The sequence below is a fragment of the Mobula birostris genome, chromosome 2, assembly GCF_030028105.1.
Source record: "Mobula birostris isolate sMobBir1 chromosome 2, sMobBir1.hap1, whole genome shotgun sequence".
Taxonomy (NCBI): domain Eukaryota; kingdom Metazoa; phylum Chordata; class Chondrichthyes; order Myliobatiformes; family Myliobatidae; genus Mobula; species Mobula birostris.
Genome location: NC_092371.1, coordinates 112,748,403 through 112,772,098, shown reverse-complemented (window position 1 = coordinate 112,772,098; position 23,696 = coordinate 112,748,403). Strand labels below are relative to the sequence as shown.

The following is a 23,696-nucleotide window of genomic DNA, read 5'->3' as shown; positions in this document are numbered from 1 at the left end:
CAGCAGATTTGGAAACCTTGTGTAGAGTTTCCTCCTCCAGTTCATTAATGTAACAGCTGAGGACCAAGAACGGATGCCTGTGGCATTCTCCTCATTGCTTTCTTCTCGGAGGAGTTTGTAGGAGAATGGACTGTTGGTGAACTGGGTGCCCCTGACATCAGTTATTATTTGAAACCAGTGACAGCTAGTTTACAGTAAGCCAGGTTTACGGTACAGCCGGCAATACTATTCAGCTCTTGGAATCAGTTCACAAGTTTGCAGTTTTCGGCTGTCAGCCAGTCACTTTTCAGTTGCTTTGCAGCTTGTCAGCATCAGCTCTTGTTTATATTGCGGTTGTGGTGGATCTTAACAGAGTTGAATGGACTTTGGACTTTTGCCAGGTTAAACAAGTTTACGTGGAGCTGATCCAGGGTCCAGGAAACCGGTCCCTCGTTCTCATGCGACACTGGAGGTCTGTGGCTGGGGGGTCAAACTCATTTCTGGACACCATGCTTAGGAGGACTGACGGACTTCAGGAGAAATGTTGGTGTGGTGATGGGGATGGAGGAGTTTAGCTGAATTGAGAGATTTCACAAGCTGCAGTTTAAAGAAGGAATTAATGAAGATGTCCAGAGTTCAAAGTATGTACATGTTATACAGGTTTGAAATTTGTCCCCTAACAGGTAGCCACAAAGAAAAGAAACCCAAATGAATCCCGATTTTAAAAAAAAACTGTCAAACACCCCAGTGTGCAGAGAAAGAAAAACGAATCACGTAGACAACATTCTGAACAGAAATCCGCAGAGAGTCTGTCCCCAGACCCTTAGATCAGCTCAGAGTGGAGTGAACATCATGGAGCAGCAAACTGAACTGGCCCGTCCATCGCCCCGGGCCCTGACATTTTCAATCCGGAAGAGTTATAGGAAGGCTGAAGATTGAGGAGGCAGGTTTAACGTGTTTTGATTCATGGTCATGGAGCTAATCAGTAGGGAAGTAGGCTATTCAGCCCAACTTCACCATGCCAACCAAGATGCCTAAGTGAGCTAGTTCTATTTGCCTGTGTTTGGCCCATATCTATCTAGACCAGGGGGATCCAAACCTTTTTAATTTCACGGACCCTCACCGCTAACCAAGGGATCCATGGACCCCAAGTTGACAACCCTTGCTCTAAACCTTTCCGTGTCATATACCTTGCGGAATATCTTTTTAAGTATTGCAATTGTACCCACCTCCTCTGGCGTGAGAGAGTTACCCCTCAGGTCCCTTTCAAACCTATCCCCTCTCATGTTAAATCTGCACCCTCTGGTTTTAGACTCATTTACCCTGGGGAAAGCCTATGGCTGTTCCGAGTAGCCCTCTTGGTTTCATAAACCTTGCAAGTTATTGAAAAATAACGTAGGTTAAATAACTTAGGTTCAGTAATAACTTACTACAGACCATCGGATAAATAATCAAAGGGCAAAAGGATTTGTAGTTTATGGGACAAGAGAGGCAGGATATATAATCCTTCCATTATAGGAAGGATGTGGAAGCTTTGGAGAAAGCACAAAAGAGGTTTACGAGGATGCTGACTGAATTAGAGGGCATGTGCTATTAGGAGAATCTGATCAAACCTGGTTGTTTTCCCTGAAATGGTGGAGTTTGAGGGAAGTCTTGATAGAAGTTTATAATATGTTTTTGACAAAGAAGGCTTTGTTCATGAGAATTCTTGATAGAAGTTTATAAGATTACGAGAGGCATAGATAGACGGCTGGTGTCTTTTTCCCAGGGTACTACTACTACGTCGACTCAGGCCTAGGGGGTCGGCGTCGGGCACGATGACGGACTCTCCACTTCTCCCTCTCCCTCAACAGTGAGTTCAGTTCATCTACATTAGCTGCGCCGCTGTCTTCTAGGAGCGTGTTGACCGTCCTCTTGGGAGGGTGCCCAGGGTTCATCCTCCCGTGCTTGGGCTCCCATATGATGACTAGGCTGGCAGGTAGTTCGGGGTGGCGTAGACGGTGCCCCGCTAGTTGCAGTCTTCTCGCCTCGATTTTAGTGGTGAGCATCGGTAGGTTGTCATAGAGCTCGACGTTCGTCATGTGCTGTTGCCAGGGTTGAAATGTCTAATACTGGCGGTCACGCATTTAAAGAGGGGCGAGTAGGTTCAAGAGAGATGTGTGGGGCACGTTTTTTTTTACACAGTGCATTATGGATGACGGAATCCATAGCAAGGGGCAGTAGTAGAGGCAAATAAGATAGAGGCATTTAAAAGGCTCTCAGATAGGCAGAGTGTACAGAGAATGGAGGGAAATGGACACTGTGTAGGCAGGAAAGATTATTTCACTTAGGCACTTAATTAGTTTGGTACAGCATTTTGGGCTGAAGTGCTTGTTCCTATGCTGTACTGTCCTACGATCTATGTTACAGGAGTACTGGGATCTATTGGAGACACCCTTGAATGATTCGGTTCATGATGGGTGGTATACCCTGCTATAAGTACCATCAATGCTGGACACACTCGTCAGAACACTGACTGAACCAACCAAGCATATCACACCAACCTCGCTCTGTGTCTTCGGGCATCTGGCGGAGATTTACTTAGGAAAAGCAACTCAATTAGTTGCCTCCACAGAGGTTGCCTGCAGCATTATTCTGCCTGTTTCATATTTCCAACTCCTGGAAATTTCCAGAAACTTAAAATGATTTTTTTTTTTGCCTGAAACCTAGCACGTCCTCCCTCACCTGCAATCCTGCTTTAGAGATGACTTCTGGAAAAGCACTCTCTGCTTGGTATTTGATGCGGAGGAAGTTCGAAGTACAGCATAAACTGAGGTTGAGATGATATGCGAGTTATTTCCTGAGATAAGGGGACTTGGCTGAAGTTTTGTGCTTGGTGTTCCAAAGGACAGGAAGTATTGATTTAAAAAAAATCTCCCAAGTCAGTTTGGATTCTGGTCAAATTTTAAATACAGGAAGGTGCTTTCTCATAGTAACCTTACAGATCTATTGTTTCAGCTTGCTTCTGCCCCACCGAACTCATTTCTGCATACCTCGACACGGTTTTATCACCCCTTGTTCAATCCCTTCCGACCTATGTTCGTGACACTTCTTGCGCTCATAAACTTTTCGATGATTTTAAGTTCCCTGGCCCCCACCGCTTTATTTTCACCATGGATGTCCAGTCCTTATATACTTCCATCCCCCATCAGGAAGGTCTCAAAGCTCTACGCTTCTTTTTGGATTCAAGACCTAATCAGTTCCCCTCTACCACCACTCTGCTCCGTCTAGCGGAATTAGTCCTTAATCTTAATAATTTCTCCTTTGGCTCTTCCCACTTCCTCCAAACTAAAGGTGTAGCTATGGGCACCTGTATGGGTCCTAGCTATGCCTGCCTTTATGTTGGCTTTGTGGAACAATCTATGTTCCGTGCCTATTCTGGTATCTGTCCCCCACTTTTCCTTCGCTACATTGACGACTGCATTGGCGCTGCTTCCTGCACGCATGCAGAACTCGTTGAATTTATTAACTTTGCTTCCAACTTTCACCTTGCCCTCAAGTTTACCTGGTCCATTTCCGACACCTCCCTCCCCTTTCTAGATCTTTCTGTCTCTGTCTCTGGAGACAGCTTATCCACTGATGTCTACGATAAGCCTATTGACTCTCACAGCTATCTGGACTATTCCTCTTCTCACCCTGTCTCTTGCAAAAATGCCATCCCCTTCTCGCAATTCCTCCGTCTCCGCCGCATCTGCTCTCAGGATGAGGCTTTTCATTCTAGGATGAGGGAGATGTCTTCCTTTTTTAAAGAAAGGGGCTTCCCTTCCTCCACTATCAACTCTGCTCTTAAACGCATCTCCCCCATTTCACGTACATCTGCTCTCACTCCATCTTCCCGCCACCCCACTAGGAATAGGGTTCCCCTGGTCCTCACCTACCACCCCACCAGCCTCCAGGTCCAACATATTATTCTCCGTAACTTCCGCCACCTCCAACGGGATCCCACCACTAAGCACATCTTTCCCTCCCCCCCTCTCTCTGCATTCCGCAGGGATCGCTCCCTACGCAACTCCCTTGTCCATTCGTCCCCCCCATCCCTCCCCACTGATCTCCCTCCTGGCACTTATCCGTGTAAGCGGAACAAGGGCTACACATGCCCTTACACTTCCTCCCTTACCACCATTCAGGGCCCCAAACAGTCCTTCCAGGTGAGGCGGCACTTCACCTGTGAGTTGACTGGGGTGATATACTGCGTCCGGTGCTCCTGATGTGGCCTTTTATATATTGGCGAGACCCGACGCAGACTGGGAGACTGCTTTGCTGAACATCTACGCTCTGTCCGCCAGAGCAAGCAGGATCTCCCAGTGGCCACACATTTTAATTCCACATCCCATTCCCATTCTGACATGTCTATCCACGGCCTCCTCTACTGTAAAGATGAAGCCACACTCAGGTTGGAGGAACAACACTTTATATTCCGTCTGGGTAGCCTCCAACCTGATGGCATGAACATCGACTTCTCTAACTTCCGCTAAGGCCCCACCTCCCCTTCGTACCCCATCTGTTACTTATTTTTAAGCACACATTCTTTCTCTCACTCTCCTTTTTCTCCCTCTGTCCCTCTGAATATACCCCCTCCCCCTCCTTGTCTTTCTTCCCGGACCTCCTGTCCCATGATCCTCTCGTATCCCCTTTTGCCAATCACCTGTCCAGATCTTGGCTCTGTCCCTCTCCCTCCTGTCTTCTCCTATCATTTTGGATCTCTCCCTCCCCCTCCAACTTTCAAATCCGTTACTCACTCTTCCTTCAGTTAGTCCTGACGAAGGGTCTCGGCCTGAAACGTCGACTGTACCTCTTCCTAGAGATGCTGACTGGCCTGCTGCGTTCACCAGCAACTTTGATGTGTGTTGCTTGAATTTCCAGCATCTGCAGAGTTCCTGTTGTTTCCCTTACAGATCCTGATCAGTTGAGATAGAGTGGGGCCAAGGTCCAAAAATAACAAATTCCTAATCTTCCAATAACTGAATGAAGTTTTATTGTCTTAGGCTGGACTCCAAGGGGGCAGAGCAGCACCAAACTTGAGGAGATGAGACACTCTGGGCTGCCACAGGCACAATGAGACAGAGCTTAACTATCAGCTGCCCAAGGTCCAAGAACTCCTGCACTCAGCCTCCCCTCCTTCCTGTATAAAGCTCTTGTGAATATCTTTGTCAAGGCCCCCGGGGTGCGGGTGGGGGGTGGAGAATGCTTCAATATGTTAAAGGTGCAATACAAGGCCAGTTGTTGAAATGTGCGTTACAGCAAGACAATTCTTAATGACAACACAGTGAGAGAGCATGAGTGTGACTCCACATACACTACCTATAAAAAGTATTCCACCCCCTTGGAAGTTTTCATGTTCTATTGTTTTATCACATTGAATCTCAGTGGATTTAATTTGGCTTTTTTGACACTGATCAACAAAAAAGACTCTTTTGTGTCAAAGTGAAAACAGATCTCCACAAAGTGATTTAAATTAATTACAAATATAAAACATAAAATAATTGATTGCATAAATATTCATCCCCTTCAAGTCAGTATTTAGTAGATGCACCTTTGGCAGCAATTACAGCCTTGAGTCTGTGAGAATAGGTCTCTCAGCTTTGCACATCTGGACACTGCAATTTTTCCCCATTCTTCTTCACAAGACTGCTCAAGCTCTGTCAGATTGCATTTGGGTTATGAGTGAACATCCCTTTTCCAAGTCCAGCCTCAAATTCTTAATTGGATTGAGGTCTGCACTCTGACTTGGCCACTTCAGGACATTAACTTTGTTGTTTTTAAGCCATTCCTGTCTAGCTTGGGCTTTATGCTTGGGGTCATTGTCTTGCTGGAAATCAGATCATTTCCCAAGTCACAGTCCTCTCGCAGGCTGCATCAGGTTTTCCTCCAGGACATCCCTGTATTTTGCTGCATTCATTTTACCCTCCACCTTCACAAGTCTTCCAGGGTCTGCTTCAGTGAAGCATCCCCACAACATGATGCAGCCACCACCATGCTTCACGATAAGGATGGTGTGTTTTTGATGATGTGTAGTGTTTAGCTTACACCAAACATAGTGTTGAGTCTGACGGCCAAAAAGCTCAATTTTGGTTTGATCAGATCATAGAACCTTCTTCCAGCTGACCTCAGCGTCTCCCACATGTCTTCTGGCAAACTCTAGCTGAGATTTCATGTGAGTTTTTTTTTAGCAGTGGCTTTCTCTTTGCCACTCTCCCATAAAGTTGTGACTGGTGAATCACCCAGGCGACAGTTGTTGTATGCACAGTCTCTCCCATCTCAACCACTGAAGCTTGTGACTTGTCCAGACTTGTCATAGGTCTCTTGGTGGCCTCCCTCACTAGTCCCCTTCTTGCATAGTCACTCAGTGTTTGAGGACGGCCTGCTCTCGGCAGATTTACAACTGTGCCACATTCTTTCCATTTCTTGATTGACTTAACTGTACTCCAAGGAATATTCAGTGACTTGGAAATTTTCTTGCATCCATCTCCTGACCTGTACATTTCAATAACCTTTTCACAGAGTTGCTTGGAGTGTTCTTTTGTCTTCATGGTGTAGTTTTTGCCAGGAAACTTACTCACCAGCAGTTGGACCATCCAGATGCAGGTGTATTTTTACAACAATCAACTGAAACACCTCGAACGCACACAGGTCTCCATTTAACTAATTGGGTTCTCTTTATCTAGTTTTTGGACTTACATGAAGATTTGATCACATTTGAGGTCATATTTGTGCAGAAATAGAGAGAATTCTACAGGGTTCACAGACTTTCTAGCACCACTGTATGTGATTTCTGAAATCATTTGGCAGCACAAGTGAAGATTTGGTGTATCATATTAAAGGGGGTGAATACTTATGCAATCAATTATTTTGTGTTATATATCTGTAATTAATTTATATCGCCTTGTAGAGATCTGTTTTCACGTTGACATAAAATAACCTTTTTCTGTTGATCAGTATTAAAAAAAGCCAAATTAATTTCTCTGTGATTCAATGTTGTAAAACAATAGAACACAGAAATTACTGGGGGAGGAGGGGTTGAATACTTTTTACAGGCGTTGTAGTTTGAGAAACGAAAATGAAGTTGGGAGTACCAAGGACTCGGTAGCTGTCTTCTTCCACATGAGCGAACGGTTGCTGTAATGTCAATGGCTGATGCAGAGAGCATGAGGATGGGGGGCAGCCACTACAAACTCAAGGGCTGAGGGATCTGCTCTCTCAAGGTGGCCCTCCCATGTGTGGAGGATCAGTAAAACCGATTGGTAGTTGTCCACTGATAGTGTTCAACGCTGCAAGGAGGTGCACACCCATAATTGTCGAGAAACAGACCCTGTGATTCTCAGCGAGCTGGGGCTCGGGCATGATGTGCAGGCTTTCCTCTGCCAGCTTTCTGTTCGTGCTTTTGATGTGATGATCATTCCTTTGCTTATATCAGCACCTTGTTGATTTCCCCTTGTTAAGCCAGTTGTCAATCCCAATACCATCTGGGGGATGTAGTTGTTTGAAGCTGACCTGGTTTAATGAAGTGAGTGGAACTGTTCTGGAAGTCAGTCTGATGTCACGTTAATCCATTTAACGCCTAATCGTTCTAAATCCAATTCACTATACATTTCGGCAACCTCGTATGTTCACAGTTCTGTCTGTGAATAATTCTAACCTGCTTCAGACATAGCCTCAAGATTTGGGGGAGTAGATTTAGGACGGAGATGAGGAGGAACTACTTTTCCTAGAGCGTGGTGAATCTGTGGAATTCTCTGCCCAATGAAGCAGTGGAGGCTACCTCAGTAAATATATTTAAGACAAAGTTGGATAGATTCTTGCATAGTAGGGGAATTAAGGATTATGGGGTAAACGCAGGTAGGTGGAGATCAGCCATGATCTTATTGAATGGCGGAGCAGGTTCGATGGGCCAGATGGCCTACTCCTGCTCCTATTTCTTGTGTTCTTATAGATGGCTCGTTTAATAGTTCTTGGCTCATTCATTCCTTTCCAAGCATTTTTGGGTGAGGAACTTCAGGCCAAATTGTACCAGTAGAGGAAGATGCTGCAATTAAAGAGATCATTGGTATTGTTTGGCAGGTCACACTATGCTTTGATTGCCCTGTGATGGCGTCAGACATCAGTGGGGAACAAATCAACAGGAGGTGGCCACGTTCGCTACTTTTATCCATTGGTCCACTGGATGTGGTCAACACCGGCGAGGCCAGCATGTATTGTACCTGACTTTAGCGACGTCACTTCAATGTCGTTGATGTGCCTGGAGTCACATATAAATCAGGTTAGGGCCGATCCCTTTCACGTGTCTCGTATTTCTCATGACATAGCAAAGGGGCCGTTTGGCCCATCAAACTTCAGGATATTTTCGTTAGTCTCATCTGCTTCACATTGCTCTATAACCCGTTCTCTCTCCCGTGCCCAGTCTCTGCATCCTGACTCTCCTACCGTTCAGCTGTGCAGAAGGACAGCCTGCAATGACCAATTGACCCCTCAGCTAGGAACCAGAGCACTCGGGGGAAACCCATGTGATCAAAGGGAGAACGTGCAAACTCCACACAGAGATGACCAGAGGTCAGGCTCACGCTACCTCTACCAGCTCTGTCAGTGTTCCATCATTCCTTGCAATAGTGAATCAGATTTTTTATTGCAATTGTCTAAACACTCATTATCAATGCTACCTTTTAAACTTAAAAGTTATTTAATTATTTTAAATTAGACATTTGAATTGGCATCTCCAAAGAACTTTATTGAACTGAAAATCAGTGACTTAACCGCTATGCTGGAGGCACGGTGTGAGATCGTAGTTAATCTATGTCCTGCTTCTCCAGGCTGAACCAGGTGTTTATTGGTCTAATTCAGACTTCAGGGGCTGAGACCCTTGCTTTGGGCTGACATGATGCAGCTAAATTAAGAGGGACACAGAAAGTCATTGGAGGTATTCTGCGGACGTATTATGGAGGAAGCTAGACAGTGGACATTTCAGGTTGTGACTGTCATCAGATGGGAAAGAAAGAGGAGGAAAAAGCCACTGAAGAAAGGTGGTGGGAAGGGGTGGTGCAAAAGCTAGTAGAAGATATAGATGTCCTCTTTCTTCAAAGAACGGGGTTTCCATTCCTCCATCATTAATACTGCCCTCACCTGCATCTCCTCCTTTTCCTGGACATCTGTGCTCACCCAAACTTCCTGACGCCTTAACAGTGATGGAGATCCTCATGTCCTTACCTACCACTCTGTCAGTTTCCGCATCCAACACATCATCCTCCACAACTTCTGCTATCTCCAAAGGGATCCTAGCACCAAACATACCTTTACTTCCCCCCTCCCCTGATTTCTGCAGGGGTTGCCCCCTCCATGACTCCATTCCCTAATAATCTCCCTCCTGGTGCTTATTCCTTCAAGCAACCTAAGTGCTACAGCAGCCCATACACCTCCTCCCTCACCTCAGTTCATGGCCCCAAACAGTCCCTTGCAGGCGAGGCAGCACTTCACCCACAAATCTTGCTGGGGTGGTCTATTGTGTCCGGTGCTCCCGACGTGGCCTCCTCTACAGGGGTGAGACCCGTCAGAAATTGAGGGACCGCTTTGTTGAGCACCTCCGCTCCATCCACCAAAAGCAGAACTTCCCGTTGACCAAGCATCTTAATTCCAAATCCCGTTCCCGTTACGACATGTCGGTCCATGGCTTTCTGTTGTGCCATGATGAGGCCAGCCGCAGGGTTGAGGATCAACACCTTGTATTCTGTTGGGGAGCCTCCAAACTGATGGCATGAGTATCGATTTCTCCTTCTGGTAAAAAAAAACAATTCCCTTCCCCTCCCCTTTCCTTCTATTCCCCATTCTGGCCTCTTACCTCTTCTCACCTGCCTATCATCTCCCCCTGGGTCCCCTCTTCCTTCTCCTGTGGTCCACTCTCCTCTCCTATCAGATTCCTTCCTCTCCAGCCCTTTACTTTTCATACCCACCTGGCTTCACCTATCACCTTCTACCTATCGTCCTTCCCTTCCCCCCACTTTTTTTTAATTTTGGTGTCCTTCCCCCTTCCTTTTCAATCCTGAAGAAGGGTGTTGGTCTGAAACACGAGCTGTTTATTTACTTCCATAGATGCTGAGTTCCTCCAGCATTTTGCTAGTAGATGATAGCTGGATCCAAGTGAGTGGAGGGGGTGATAAGAGGGAGTAGGGAGAGTGGGAGTGATTTCAGAAGTTTGGAGGTGTTAGCTGGAAGGGCTGAAGGTGATGGAATCTGATAAGGAGAGGACATTGGAACCTGAAATGAAGGGAAGGAGGTGGGGAGAGGAATCAGTGGGAGGAGGGTGTGTGTGGTGGGTAAATGGGGACTGAGGGAAACGAGTTGAGGTGATGGGAGCCAACTGGATCAGGATGAGAGAGGAAAACAAAAGGGAAAAAGGGACGGGCGGTAGCAGTTATTGGAAGTTTGAGAAAGTAGTATTCATGCCATCTGGTTAGAGACTGCTGTTAAACTAAGAGATTAGCGTCTGTGAGATGCAACTGTCTGCTCACTTGCTATCCTGGTCAACAAGTAACCTTTAGCAGTAAGACCGAAACAGATAATCGGATATACAAACAGAAAATGCTGGAAAAACTCAGCAGGTAGGGCAACATCTGTGGAAAGAGAAGCAGTTATAGACTCTTCTTCAGAACTCAAATGTGTTGATTTTCCTCACTATTCATTCACTCGGGCAGCCTGCTTGGGGCACCGAGTTATGACAATGGACTCCTTTGACTAGGGGGCACTTCGGTACATGTGGAGGTCAAGAACTCCCCACAACAGTAACCCTCGTCTACACAGGGCCTTTAACATTGCTAAACTATTACAAAGCATTTCATAAGAATGTTACCACACAGAACACCTAAGGAACAGTCATGTAAATAGCGTTTGGTGCAGGTGAGCAAAGTCTTGTTCGAAGCAACACACCCAAGATGCTGGAGGAACTCAGCAGGTCAGGCAACATCAGTGGAGGTGAATAAACAGTTGACATTTCAGGCCGAGATCCGTTTTCAGGACTGGAAGGGGAGGGGAAAGAAACCAGAATAAAAAGGTGAGGTGGGTGGAATGATGGCCAGCTACAAGGTGATGGGTGAAGCCAGGCGCGTAGGAAAGGTAAAGGGCTGGAGAGGAAGGAATCTGATAGGAGAGGAGAGTGGACCATAGGAGAAAGGGAAGGCGGAGGGGACCCAGGGGAAGGTGATAGGCAGGTGGGAAGAGGTAAGAGACCAGGGTGGAGAATAGAAGAAGAGGTTTGGGGAAATCTTTGCTGGAAGAAGTAATCAATATTTATGCCATCATCTCTGCGGAATATCAGTGTTGCTCTTCACCCTGAGGGTAGGTTTTAGGGAAAGGCTTAAAGGAGGAAAGGGAGCTCTGTATAAAGGCAAGTTCTGTCTTCTTCGTTACGTGGCTACCCATAGGCTGCAGTTGCCAGTGAGCGGCAAAGTGATGCGGCTGGTGGGAATGCTGCACTGATGGATGGTCAGTCCCAACCCCTGGAGGTGCAGGCGTGAGGTTAACTGTGCTCTGGTATCTTCCCATATCCCAAAACCGTGCCTGGTTAATTATCCACAGCAAACTGTACTTAGTTTGGGCGGGTGGTAGCAGAATTGGAGGGGCTGGGTGGAGGTGAAGGTTCTATAAGCAAAGTGGGTTAAAGGGGAACATGGGGGATTGGATCTGACTGGAATGTTCTGAGGGTCAGCAGAGACTCCGTGGGTGAAATAGCCTTCTCTTTCTTTAAGAAATAATCTTTTTTTAGTGACATTGGCAGAAGGATGAATCAAATATATTTAATTTATTTATTGGGATACAGTGCGGAATAGACCTTTCCAGTCCTTCGAGCCTCGCCATTCAGCAACCCCCGATTTAACCCCGGCCTAATCACGGGACAATTTACAATGACCAATTAACCTACGAACTGGTACGTCTTTGGACTGTGGGAGGAAACTGGAGCACCCGGAGGAAACCCACGCGTTCACAGGGCAACGTACAAGTTCCTTATGGACATCGGTGGGAATTGAACCTGGGTCACTGATACTGCAAAGCAATGTGCTAACCACTACGGTACCATGCTGTCCTGGGGACACAATGTAAAGGGACAGTGCTGTAGTACAGAGGGATCTTGAGGTTTGTCCAAGTAGATTCACAAGTCGATAAGGCGGTAAAAAACATGGCATATGGCTTTGAGTTCAAGAGTCTGGAAGTTATGCCGCAACTTTATAAAACTCCAGTTAGGTCGGATCAATATGATTACATTCAGTTGTGATCGTTGCATTACAGGAAGATTATGGAGTCTTTGGAAGGGATGCAGAAGAGGTTTACCAGGATGCTGCCTGGATTAGAGTGCACGTGCTATAAGGAGAGGCTGGACAAACCAGTCACAAACAAGAGAAAATCTGCAGATGCTGGATCTCCCTAAGGGACTCCCTTGTCTGTTTGTCCCTCCCCACTGGTGTCCCTCCTGGCACTTATCCTTGCAAGCAGAACAAGTGCTACATCTGCCCCAGCACCTCCTCCCTCACTACCATTCAGGGCCCCCAAACAGTCCTTCCAGGTGAGGCGAGACTTCACCTGTGAGTCTGTTGGAGTCATTTACCATATCCCTTGCTCCTGGTGTGGCCGGTGAGACCCGATGTAGATTGGGAGACCGCTTCACTGAGCACCTACGTTCCGTCTGCCAGAAGAAGTGAGATCACCCTGTGGCCACCCATTTTAATTCCACATCCCATTCCCATTGTGATATGTCAATTCATGGCCTCCTCTACTGTCGCAATGAGACCACACTCAGGATGGAGGAACAACACCTTATATTCCGTCTGGGTAGCCTCCAACCTGATGGCATGAACATCGACTTCTCAAACATCTGGTTGTGCTCCTCCCACTCACCTTTCCTCATCCCATTTTTCCTCTCACCTTATCTCCTTGCCTACCTATCGCCTCCCTCTGGTGCTCCTTCCCCCTTTCTTTCTTCCATGGCCTTCTGTCCTCTCCTATCCTATCCCCCCTTCTCCAGCCCTGTATCTCTTTCACCAAATAACTCCCCAGTTCTTTACTTCAGCCCTCCCTCTCCCAGTTTCACCTGCCACCTTGTGTTTCTCTCTCCTCTCCACCCCCCCCCCCACCTCCTAACTCTGACACCTCAGCCTTTTTTCTCCAGTCCTGATGAAAGATCTCGGCCCGAAACGTCGACTGTTTACTCTTTTCTATAGATGCTGCCTGGCCTGCTGAGTTCCTCCAGCATTATACGTGTGGACAAACTAGAGTTGTTTTTTCTGGAGCAGCGGTGGCTAGGAGGACACCTGATGGAAATTTATAAAATTATTGGGGCCATAGTTAGAGAAAAACAGATGGTATCATTTTCCCAGGGTCGAAATGTCTAATATTAGAGAGCGTGCATTTAAGGCAAGAGAGGGGATACGAACATTGAACATAGAATAGTACAGCACAGTACAGGCCCTTCAGCCCACACTGTTGTGCCAACCCTCAAACCCTGTCTCCCATATAACACCCCACCTTAAATTCCTCCACATATCTGTCTAGTAGTCTCTTAAATGGCAAGGATTTTATGCAAAATAGTGGTGTGTGCCAGGGGTGGTGGGGGGGGGGTAAATGTGAGAGGGGCATTTAAAAGGCTCTTAGGCAGGCACATGAATATTCGGGAGGCGGGGAATGGAGTGATATGGACATTGTGTAGGTAGAAGGGATTCGTTTAGTTAGGTATTTAATCAGCTGGTTAATTGGTTTTGTTACAACATCGTGAGCCTGTTCCTGTACTCCACAATATTCACCAGGAGACGGGCATGGACTCGGACACTGCCATTACGTCTTTTACCTCACCCTCAGTTACTTTGACAACTAGAAGTCAGTGTCCCTGATGGTGCAGTCAGTCCAGACTGCTGAAGGAAAGGGAACGGAATTTGAGAGGTAGTTTTGTTTCTTAAAATACAACAGTGTGAGTTTTGAATGAAAACTGGAACTGTGAGCGTCAAATGAAATCTTGGAGACTGAATCTCTGCCGTTCCAGTGTCTGCAGCTGGTAGCATTCTACAGGGGATGCGAATGCCCCGGCAACGGCGGATGTGTTCAGGGAATGACTGGGCCATTATTTCTCTGCAGTGATTGGTTTAGTGATGATTCTAACTTCACAGCATCACTCGGGGCAAATAGCTTACCCAGCTTTTCACTTTTTGCTTCAGACTGGGGAGCGGAGACCAACATTTTGAAGAGGAAATGGCCAGAGCGGGTTGTGAGGTGCACTATTTTGATCCAAGTGTCCCAGAGGCTCACATTCAGAAGAGCAAGGGGTACTGGCACCACCGCATATCCATCAACTGGCGAGACCCCAACCCAGCCGTCGCAGCCCAGCAGCAGCCTATAACCACCAAGAAGTTGGGCGTGATCATGGATCAGTTTGGTCACAGGAAGGTGAGTCTTACAGGAGCTGAAGGAAAGAGAGACGTCTCCCTGAGACACTTCCCTCTTGTTATTGCATACACTCTTAATCACTCTAGGTCTCTACATTGCAGTGAGAACCTGCGGATTTTCTGCCTCCTTCAGAGTGCCACTGCTGGTGTTCTGTGTGCAGTCTGAGCTGCGGAATTATAAAGGGAGAGGTGGAGGGAAAATGGGATGTGTCGCCTTCACTGTGGATAGGGCGATCACTAGAAAGCTGGGGCAGGGTTGGAGGATGTAATTTAGCAGTACCTGGTTTGAGGTTTGTGCACACCACTCTCACTGCCCTGGGGATTTCCACCCACTTTCGACAAGATAAGTAAGACCGAGGAGACGAATAGATTGACAATTCCCACACATTCCGTGTCCTCTGGTAACAGACCGTCCCAACAGTTCCATCACGACTTCTGCAAATTACATTAGACAGCCTGAGCGGTAAGCCCTCAGCTCCGGTGGGACCTTGAAAGTCTATCCGGAGATCTTGGGGCAGGCTGAGTAAACATGGGCGGTGACCCATCCCCTGCCCTCAGTGATGAGTTGGCCTGAGGGAACCCAGTGCAAGAGGTCAGGCTGTTGGGGGGTGGGGGGGACCGTTGCCTTCCCCACGGTGGCCCTGGTCTCTCGCCGTGTGCCCAACCACTGCCTGTCGTGGTGGCAGAAGGCAGTGCAAGATAAAGAGTTTAACCCAACCAGTTGGCAGTTGGATGTGCCCTCCAGCTGCACTCGATTAAAACCGGATTGTGGTCCTGAAGCTGTGCAGAGCAGGCGGTTCGGCCCTTGGTGCCTATGATGGACCTTTGAACGAGCCGACAAAGCGACGTGCTGCAAGGTTTTGATGACTTCTGCCCTCCCACAGAGGCTGCTCGACCTGCTGAGTTCTCCCAGCAGATTGCTCGTCGCTACAAAATTATCACACTCCCTTCCCCCGCCCCCCCCACATCGCATTTAATTCTGTCTCTTTCAATTATTTATCCAATGACCTAGTGAAAGTTCAGACAAACCTGCTGTCTGCACTCTTTCAGACAGCACTTTGCAGACCATGAAAAAGACATCTTCTGATTCATTGACAATTACCGTTAATCTGTTTCCTCTGGTAACTGTCCCATCAGTCTCATCATCACTTCTGCAAGTTACATAGCATGATCCCATTTTGTTTGTGTGCCGGGGGCTCTGTCCAATTTCAATTGGACTCAAACTGTGCCGGCGCAATGCCCAGACAAAACATTGGCCAGTGCTGCTGGCAACAGGCCAGGCTGTGGATTAGATTATGAGGACACTCAGTCCTCGTTTATTGTCATTCAGAAATGCATGCATGTATTAAGAAATGATACAATGTTCCTCCAGAGTGATATCGCACAAAAAAAACAGGACAAACCAAAGACTAACACTGACAGGACTACATAATTATAATATATAGTTACAGCAGTGCAAAGCAATACCATAATTTGATAAAGAGCAGACCATGGGAACAGTAAAAAAAAGTCTCAAAGTTCCGATCGACTCCTGATAGTCCCCGATAGCAGGTGGCAGAAGGGGGAAACTCTCTCTGCCGTAAACCTCCAGGCATTGACAACTGCCGATGCATTGGAAGCCGTCCGAAAACTTCGAGCCTCCGACATTGAACACCAAGCACCATCTCTGCCGAGCGCTTCGACCCCGCCCCGGCCACCGAGCAACAAGCAAAGCTGAGGATTCGGGGCCTTCCCCTCCGGAGATTCTGGATCACACAGTAACAGCAGCAATGAAAAAGGCATTTCAGAAGTTTCTCCAGATGTTCCTCCGTTCTCTCAGGTCTGTCTCCATCAAATCAGGATTGTGCACGGCACCCTACTTGACTTGACAGGGCTGTAAAGTCATTACTTGACCTTGCCAGCCTTCGTGTATCAGGAAATGTAGAAGTGGCTTGACACAAAAGCAGAGCAGCAGAGGTGATTTAGCACTAAATGCCACTTTACTAATAAACTGTAAAATGACAAGCCACGAGGGGCCACAAAACAAGGGAGAAGAGACACTAAGCACCACAGGCAACAGGGTAACTGAGGACCTGGAGCAACTGGCTGAGGCCGGCTGGGTGAACAGTACTGTGGTTGAGAGCTGGGTTTAAATAGGCTGCAAGTGATGAGTTGGAAACGAGTGGCAGGTGACTCCTGTTAGCTGGGAGGAGCCTGCATGTACAGCCCTGACATCTCAACCCATTCCCATTTGGTGTCTTTCCTAATCCTCACCCCCTCCACTTGTTAGAAAATCAACATTTTAGTGGAGAGTTATTGCAGAATGTCTATGCATTGCATGCTTATTTCTCATTTGCTGTCTGTGTTGAGGTTTATTCACTGTCAGAAGACTGGACTATTTTGAGGCAACGTGCAACATCAGAGTTATGTGAGCGTCTGGAATATGTGAGGGAGTCAGCATGCTCCCAGTCGGTTCTATAAGGCATTACAATATACTATGTTCCATTTTCCTTTCTTTCCCTCTGTGGGTGGAGCAGTACCCATGTGAGGGAAGGAATTGTCGACGTGTGACTCTAGCCCTCACTGAGCTCCCGCAGCGGATTGCTTCAGCCTGCGCGGTCTTCTTCTGTCGATATTTCGAACAAAGCAGTCAGGTGGATGACTGCCATCCACCATCCTCCACTTTACTTCTTCAGTTTGGCACTGATATCGGGAAAATATCATTAGGCTTAACGCTTCTTCAGGCGTGACGCGTTTCCTCGTCCAGCTCTGATCGCGAGTGTCAGCAGGGCAACCAGGTATGCATGACTTCTGCAGCCTTCAGCCAAGAAGTTTATCACTTTCCATAAATTGTGCTTGCAATTCTCTGTAGAGGTGTCACTTAATATTTACAGTTTGGTTGTTGCACAGCACTGAAAGAGATTGATATTTGGTAAAGCCACGCAGACAGCTTCCTGAGCCCAGGTTGAAATACAGCAGTACAAAGTCGAACCGTGAACGCCTGTTGACTCCTGAGCTTGTGAAGGGGATGATATAGTTATTTCTGCCCACGCAGCCCCAGGATGCTGTGCAGTCAATGAAACGTGGTGGAATTGTGCTCACCATTGCAGGGAAACAGTGGGTGCTGGTGTGTGCACAGCAAGATCCCAACAGCAGGAGTGAGATTCTCCGTCACCAGTAATGTATGTTGAATGTGAGGAGAGGCCGGCAGCTGCTCCCGAGGAAGGGAGAGTGAACACAAAGCGAAGTAATACATCAAGGACTTGTCAGAGCAGAGGTAGAACTGGGGCTTTGATTCCAACAGCTGATCCGATTTATGGGCTCTGTGTTCTGTGTTGATTGCTGTTTGAATATTGAAGACTTCAAGAGTCACAATTTGCAAGTTCATGATGAATATTGGAGCCTGCTTATAGAGGTCTGCAAGGAAATACTCACAGAATGGTGAACGCAGCAGGCCAGGCAGCATCTCTAGGAAGAGGTACAGTTGACGTTTCAGGCCGAGACCCTTCGTCAGGACTAACTGAAGGAAGAGTTAGTAAGAGATTTGAAAGCGGGAGGGGGAGGGGGAGATCCAAAATGATAGGAGAAGACAGGAGGGGGAGGGATGGAGCCAAGAGCTGGACAGGTGATTGGCAAAAGGGATATGAGAGGATCATGGGACAGGAGGCCTAGGGAGAAGGAAAAGGGGGAGCGGGGGAAAACCTAGAGGATGGGCAAGGGGTATAGTCAGAGGGACAGAGGGAGAAAAAGGAGAGAGAGGGAGAAAGAATGTGTGTATATAAATAAATAACGGATGGGGTACGAGGGGGAGGTGGGGCATTTTTGGAAGTTTGAGAAGTCAATGTTCATGCCATCAGGTTGGAGGCTACCACAGCCTCCTCTACTGTAAAGATGAAGGCACACTCAGGTTGGAGGAACAACACCTTATATTCCGTCTGGGTAGCCTGATGGCATGAACATTAACTTCTCTAACTTTCGCTAATGCCCCACCTCCCCCTCGTACCCCATCCGTTATTTATTATATACACACATTCTTTCTCTCACTCTCCTTTTTCTCCCTCTGTCCCTCTGACTATACCCCTTGCCCATCCTCTAGGTTTTCCCCCGCTCCCCCTTTTCCTTCTCCCTAGGCCTCCTGTCCCATGATCCTCTCATATCCCTTTTGCCAATCACCTGTCCAGCTCTTGGCTCCATCCCTCCCCCTCCTGTCTTCTCCTATCGTTTTGGATCTCCCCCTCCCCCTCCCACTTTCAAATCTCTTGCTAGCTCTTCTTTCGTTTAGTCCTGACGAAGGGTCTCGACCCGAAACATCGACTATACCTCTTCCTAGAGATGCTGCCTGGCCTGCTGCAGCAACCAGTAACTTTGATGTGTGTTGTTTGAATTTCCAGCATCTGCAGAATTCCTCGTGTTTACGTACTCACAGAATGGACTCCTTGCACTAAAACGTTCCCTTTCCAAAGTCAAGAACTGCAGTGAAAAACAAAGCCCAGCACTGGAAAATTAAGTTCAAAGTACACTTATTATCTAAGTATGTATACATTATACAACCTTGAGATTTGTCTCCTTACAGGCAGTCACGAAACAAAGAAACCGTAAAGGATCCTTTAAACACCCAATGTGCGTGCAGAGAAAAAAACAGTAAAAGTCAGCAGATAAGATTCCGAGCTGAAGTTCACAAAGGTGAGCCCACAACCGTGAGGGCTGTCGTCACTGCAGCTAGTCCAGGAGCCTGTTAGTTGCAGGCCACAGCCTCAGTTCAGTTCAGAGACGAGTGAACCTCGCAGAGCAATGAGCTGAACACTGGCCCGTCCCTCGCCTCTGGCACCGACCTTTACAATCTGACCCAGCCTTGAGTCGTTCCTCATTCTCAGACCCAGGCCCTGCCCCTTCGATAAACTATTGGGTGGGAAAATTACCTCAAGGATAATGAATGCAGTTAGTAATATGTAATAAACTGGCGCTGCGAACCCTCCAGGATCCCCTCACCAAACACAAAATAAACTATTCTTGTTACGAATAGCTGCGTTTTGCTAAATAAATATTTTTTTTTGTTTTTCCACTTGCTTTCCTCCCTCCTGCATGCCATCTCCCTTCTCTACAGATGCAACTGAAGGAAACTGTTCACTTCTCCAAGTTGTGAAGTTGGCTGGGAAGGTGTGGAGGGGAGGGTGGAAGTGGGCTGGTTGGAGGGGGCTTCCATTTCAGTAGCTCAGACACAGCTGATGTGTGGTTGCTGGGACCACGAAGAAAATGCGGCCTCTAATTTGAGCACAGCAAGTGCACTGAATGATGATGGCCCTCTCTAATGCTGTTGGTCAAGGGTAGATATTGGATAAAATAGTGAGAATCTGGGGCCCAGTGCCTGAAAGGATGATTGAGGGGGAAATCCTCATCACAATTATGGAGCTTAGAAAAATAGAGGGCTATGGGTAACCCTAGGTAATTCCTAAGGTAAGCACATGTTCGGCACAGCTTTGTGGGCCGAAGGGCCTGTATTATGCTGTAGGTTTTTCTATGTTTCTACAATTAAAGTGTTTGTTTGTTTATTTATTGATTGAGATACAGTGCGGAATAGGCTCTCCAGCCCTTGGAGCTGCACCGTCCAGCAATCCCCTGACTTAATCCGAGACTACCAGTTAATGTGCCGACCAGTATGTCTCTGGACTGTGGGAGGAAACTTGGGCACCAGGTTGAAACCCACGTGGTTGCGGGGAGAACGAGCAAACTCCTTACAGACAGCAGCGGGCGGGCGGTTACCTGTACCGTAAAGCGCCGTGCTAACCACTACGCTACCAGGCTGCCCCAACAATGGGCCAGGAGCTGAAATCAGTCTCCATTGCTCTCCTCTGACCTAGTTGGGAGCCTACTTAAAATATTCAGCAACAATGGCAGTGTTCTGAATGCTGAATTTCTCACACGGTATAAAATCCTGGCTAATGCTAGGAAGTGCTTTGCTTCAGCCTGAGAGCATGGCCAACTCTCAGTTCAACACAGGGACTTTCTCTGCTCAGTAAATCCTACACTGGGGCATTGAGGCTGTAATTGCTCTGAAATTGGATTCAAGGCCTCAAACTTCTGACACAGTTGCAGCAATGCAACCTGCCAAGCTTCAGCTGCTTGCTGCAAATCATGGGGTCCTACTCTGTGTCAAGTGGTTCTCTCAAGGCTTCAAATTCCTGCTTTACTGAGAGCTCTGAGGTGGATGTGTACACACCTGCACGGGAGTTACTGACAGTCCCAAACAGAAATACTTAATTGCTTTGTTTTGCAAATTATATGGCGAAGTGGTTTTTTTCTTAATAGGATATCCCATAAAATAATTAATTTTAATTCTAAACATGCAAAAATTCTGCAGGTGCTGGAAATCCAAAGCAACACACACCCAAACTGCTGGAGGAACTCAGCAGGCCCAGGCAGCATCTATGGAAAAGAGTAAACAGTCGAGGTTTCAGGCCGAGATCCTTCTTCGGGACTGATGAAGGGTCTCGGCCCGAAACGTTGACTGATAACTCTTTCCTGTAGTTGCTGCCTGGCCTGCTGAGTTCCTCCAGCATTTTGTGTGTGGCATTTTAATCCTGTTTAGTACAGGCTCTGAGTGTATGCTCAAATGACCATTCAGATCTGTGGCAAGTTACATGGAAACATAGAAAACCTACAGCACAATACAGGCCCTTCGGCCCACAAAGTTGTGCCAAACATGTCCCTACCTTAGAAGTAACTGAAGGAAAGGATTTTCCTTCTGGAGGTGTCGATATATAAAAAAGGGAGAAATTTGATGTTGTATAATCCAACCTAAACATCGAATTTGAAATGGTAGGGAACAAGCATCAGGGATAACTCAACTCTCAGCCAACCCCGTTTGAAAAGGGACTGAAAGGTCACTCTTTCAAGAAGCCATGTGATCACATTAGGCTTTGAAGCCTCCTATTATGGATGCTGATTACATGATTCTGCCATTGCTCTATGACCTTATACTAACCAGTGGAAAGATTTGAAGGCAGCCCAGTACAAGGTTATGTCACGCAGAAGGAATGCTTTTGGTGTGGTGTAACTATGTGGGTGCTGCTGTAAATACCAGACTTGCTGCTAATGAATATTAGCATTGACAAGCTCTCAGTCCTATTAGAAATTTGGCTGAGTTTCCCATTGTGTTCTTGTTCGGTCAGTCGGCTGCAACATAGAGCATTGGGTTGGAGAGAAGATGGGTGGCTTCAGATTTGGGTTTGGAGTGATGGAATGTGTGGAGTTTGTCAATGGGAAAATGTAAATGCCCTCTAGTACTGAACGTGGGAAAATGTACAAGTTTTTAAGAGGGTGCAAAAGAGAATTTTTTTTTAGATTATGAGAAGACTCAGTCCTCTTTTATTGTCATTTAGAAATGCATACATGCATTAAGAAATGATACAATGTTTCTCTGGAGTGATATCACAGAAAACAGGACAAACCAAAGACTAACACTGACAGAACCACATAATTATAACATATAGTTACAGCAGTGCAACACAATACCATAATTTGATGAAGAACAAACCATGGGCACGGTAAATAAAGTCTCAAAAGTCCCCGAGTCAATTGACTCCCGAGTCCCCGATAGCAGGCAGCAAAAGGGAGAAACTCTTTGCCATAAACCTCCAGGCACCATCAACTTGCCAATGCCTTGGAAGTAGCTGACCACAGCCGACACTGAGTCCATGCGTCCAAAAACTTTGAGCTTTCAACCAGCTTCTCCAATACAGCCTCCCGAGCGCCTTTGACCTTGCCCCGGCCACTGAAACACGCAAAGCCGAGGATCTTGGGGCCTTCTGCTCCAGAGATTCCGGTTACCACACAGTAGCGGCGGCAGTGAAGCGGGCATTTCAGAAATTTTCCAGATGTTCCTCCATACTCTCACGTCTGTCTCCATCAAATCAGAATTGTGCACGGTCCCCTACTTGACAGATAACAGACATCACCACCGAAGTGGCCACGCACACAGCCATCGCACCGCCATCTTCTCCTCCTCTAAAGTGATTCCAGGATTTGGGGATTTTAGTGATGTGGATAGCATAGAGAAGTTGGAATTGTTCTTCTTGGAAAAGACAAGGCTTCTAGATGTATATAAAATCATTTAAAGATAGAGTAGGTAGAGGGAAGTTGTTTCCATTGGCGGAGGGGTCAAGAACAGAGGACGTAGAATGGAGATTGACAAAAGAACCAAGACTAACATGAGGGAATTGACCACCAGAACAGTAGTGTAGGCAGATTCGGCTGCATTGTTTTCAGGGAAGCTGGATAAATATTCGAAGGGAAGGAATTTCAGAGAATCATGGTGTCACAGAGTCACAGAACAGAAGCAGGCTCTTTGGCTGAACAAATCCGTGACGGCCACAGTGTCTGCCAGCTAGTCCCAATTTTCTGCATTCAGCCCACGTCCCTCCAAGACCTGCCCTTCCATGTGCTTATCCAAGACTATGACTATGACTATAAGTGCTTCTTAAATGACACTATAGTAGCTGCCTCGACCACTCCCTCTAGCAGCTCGTTTCGAATACCCATTGCAGGGTTTTGTTGGGTCTGCGGTGGGGTGAGACCGGCTGGACTCCCCATACGTTGGATCAGTATGGGCTTGGTGAGCTGAATGGGCCCTCCCATGCTGAAGTCATCTGCCATTCAGTTTCAGATCTTTTCCTCACCACAGCTTCTCTCAGATGCAATCTGCAAACCACAGCGGGTGTCTGTAATCTGAGTAATTTGCAAGGGTTAATTCAGCTCATAACTAAATTTCAATGACTCATGCCTATTTAGCCAAGTCTGTCACCCACACACTACCATGGCCCTTCCTTAGCAAGCTGCAATGGGGACAATGGACTTTATCTCAGCCGGCTTTCAATCCCTGCTACACTCCTGACCCCTGCACATTGCTTCAAGATGTATCTCACCCACAAAAAGCAGCACCTAGCTCCAGTCACTGGCCAACGCAAGACAAGTTGGACAAGTTGGATCATAACATCAAGGCAAAGAAATTGGGTGATGGGGCGGGGATACATCTCCACCAAAGGAGGTGTAAGGTGCTCCTTCCCTCCGCTAGCCTGCAGGTCACCCTTGGACAAGGTGTAGCACCTGCTTAGCCCCCCAACCCAGATCAGGGTCATGTGAAGCCTTGGGAGCAGGTGGTGGATGGTCGTATGAGCAGCTGGTGCAGATCACCCGTCCTGGTTATGCAACCACTGAAGCCAGGCAGACAATCTCCGAAGAGTATTGATAATGGCTGGGGTCACCCATCTTGTAAAGACAATGCCCAGAAGA

General features: G+C 47.1%; 1 protein-coding gene across 2 annotated transcripts in view; it reads left to right on the top strand.

The window, feature by feature from the left end:
- Positions 1 to 23,696, top strand: part of mettl24 (methyltransferase like 24) — a 109,118-nt gene that overhangs the window by 51,578 nt on the left and 33,844 nt on the right. For both annotated transcript variants that reach the window (XM_072246427.1, XM_072246436.1), the window contains one exon: positions 14,202 to 14,430. In XM_072246427.1, coding sequence (XP_072102528.1) covers positions 14,202 to 14,430 — 229 coding nt within the window. The remainder of the gene's footprint in view (positions 1 to 14,201; positions 14,431 to 23,696) is intronic.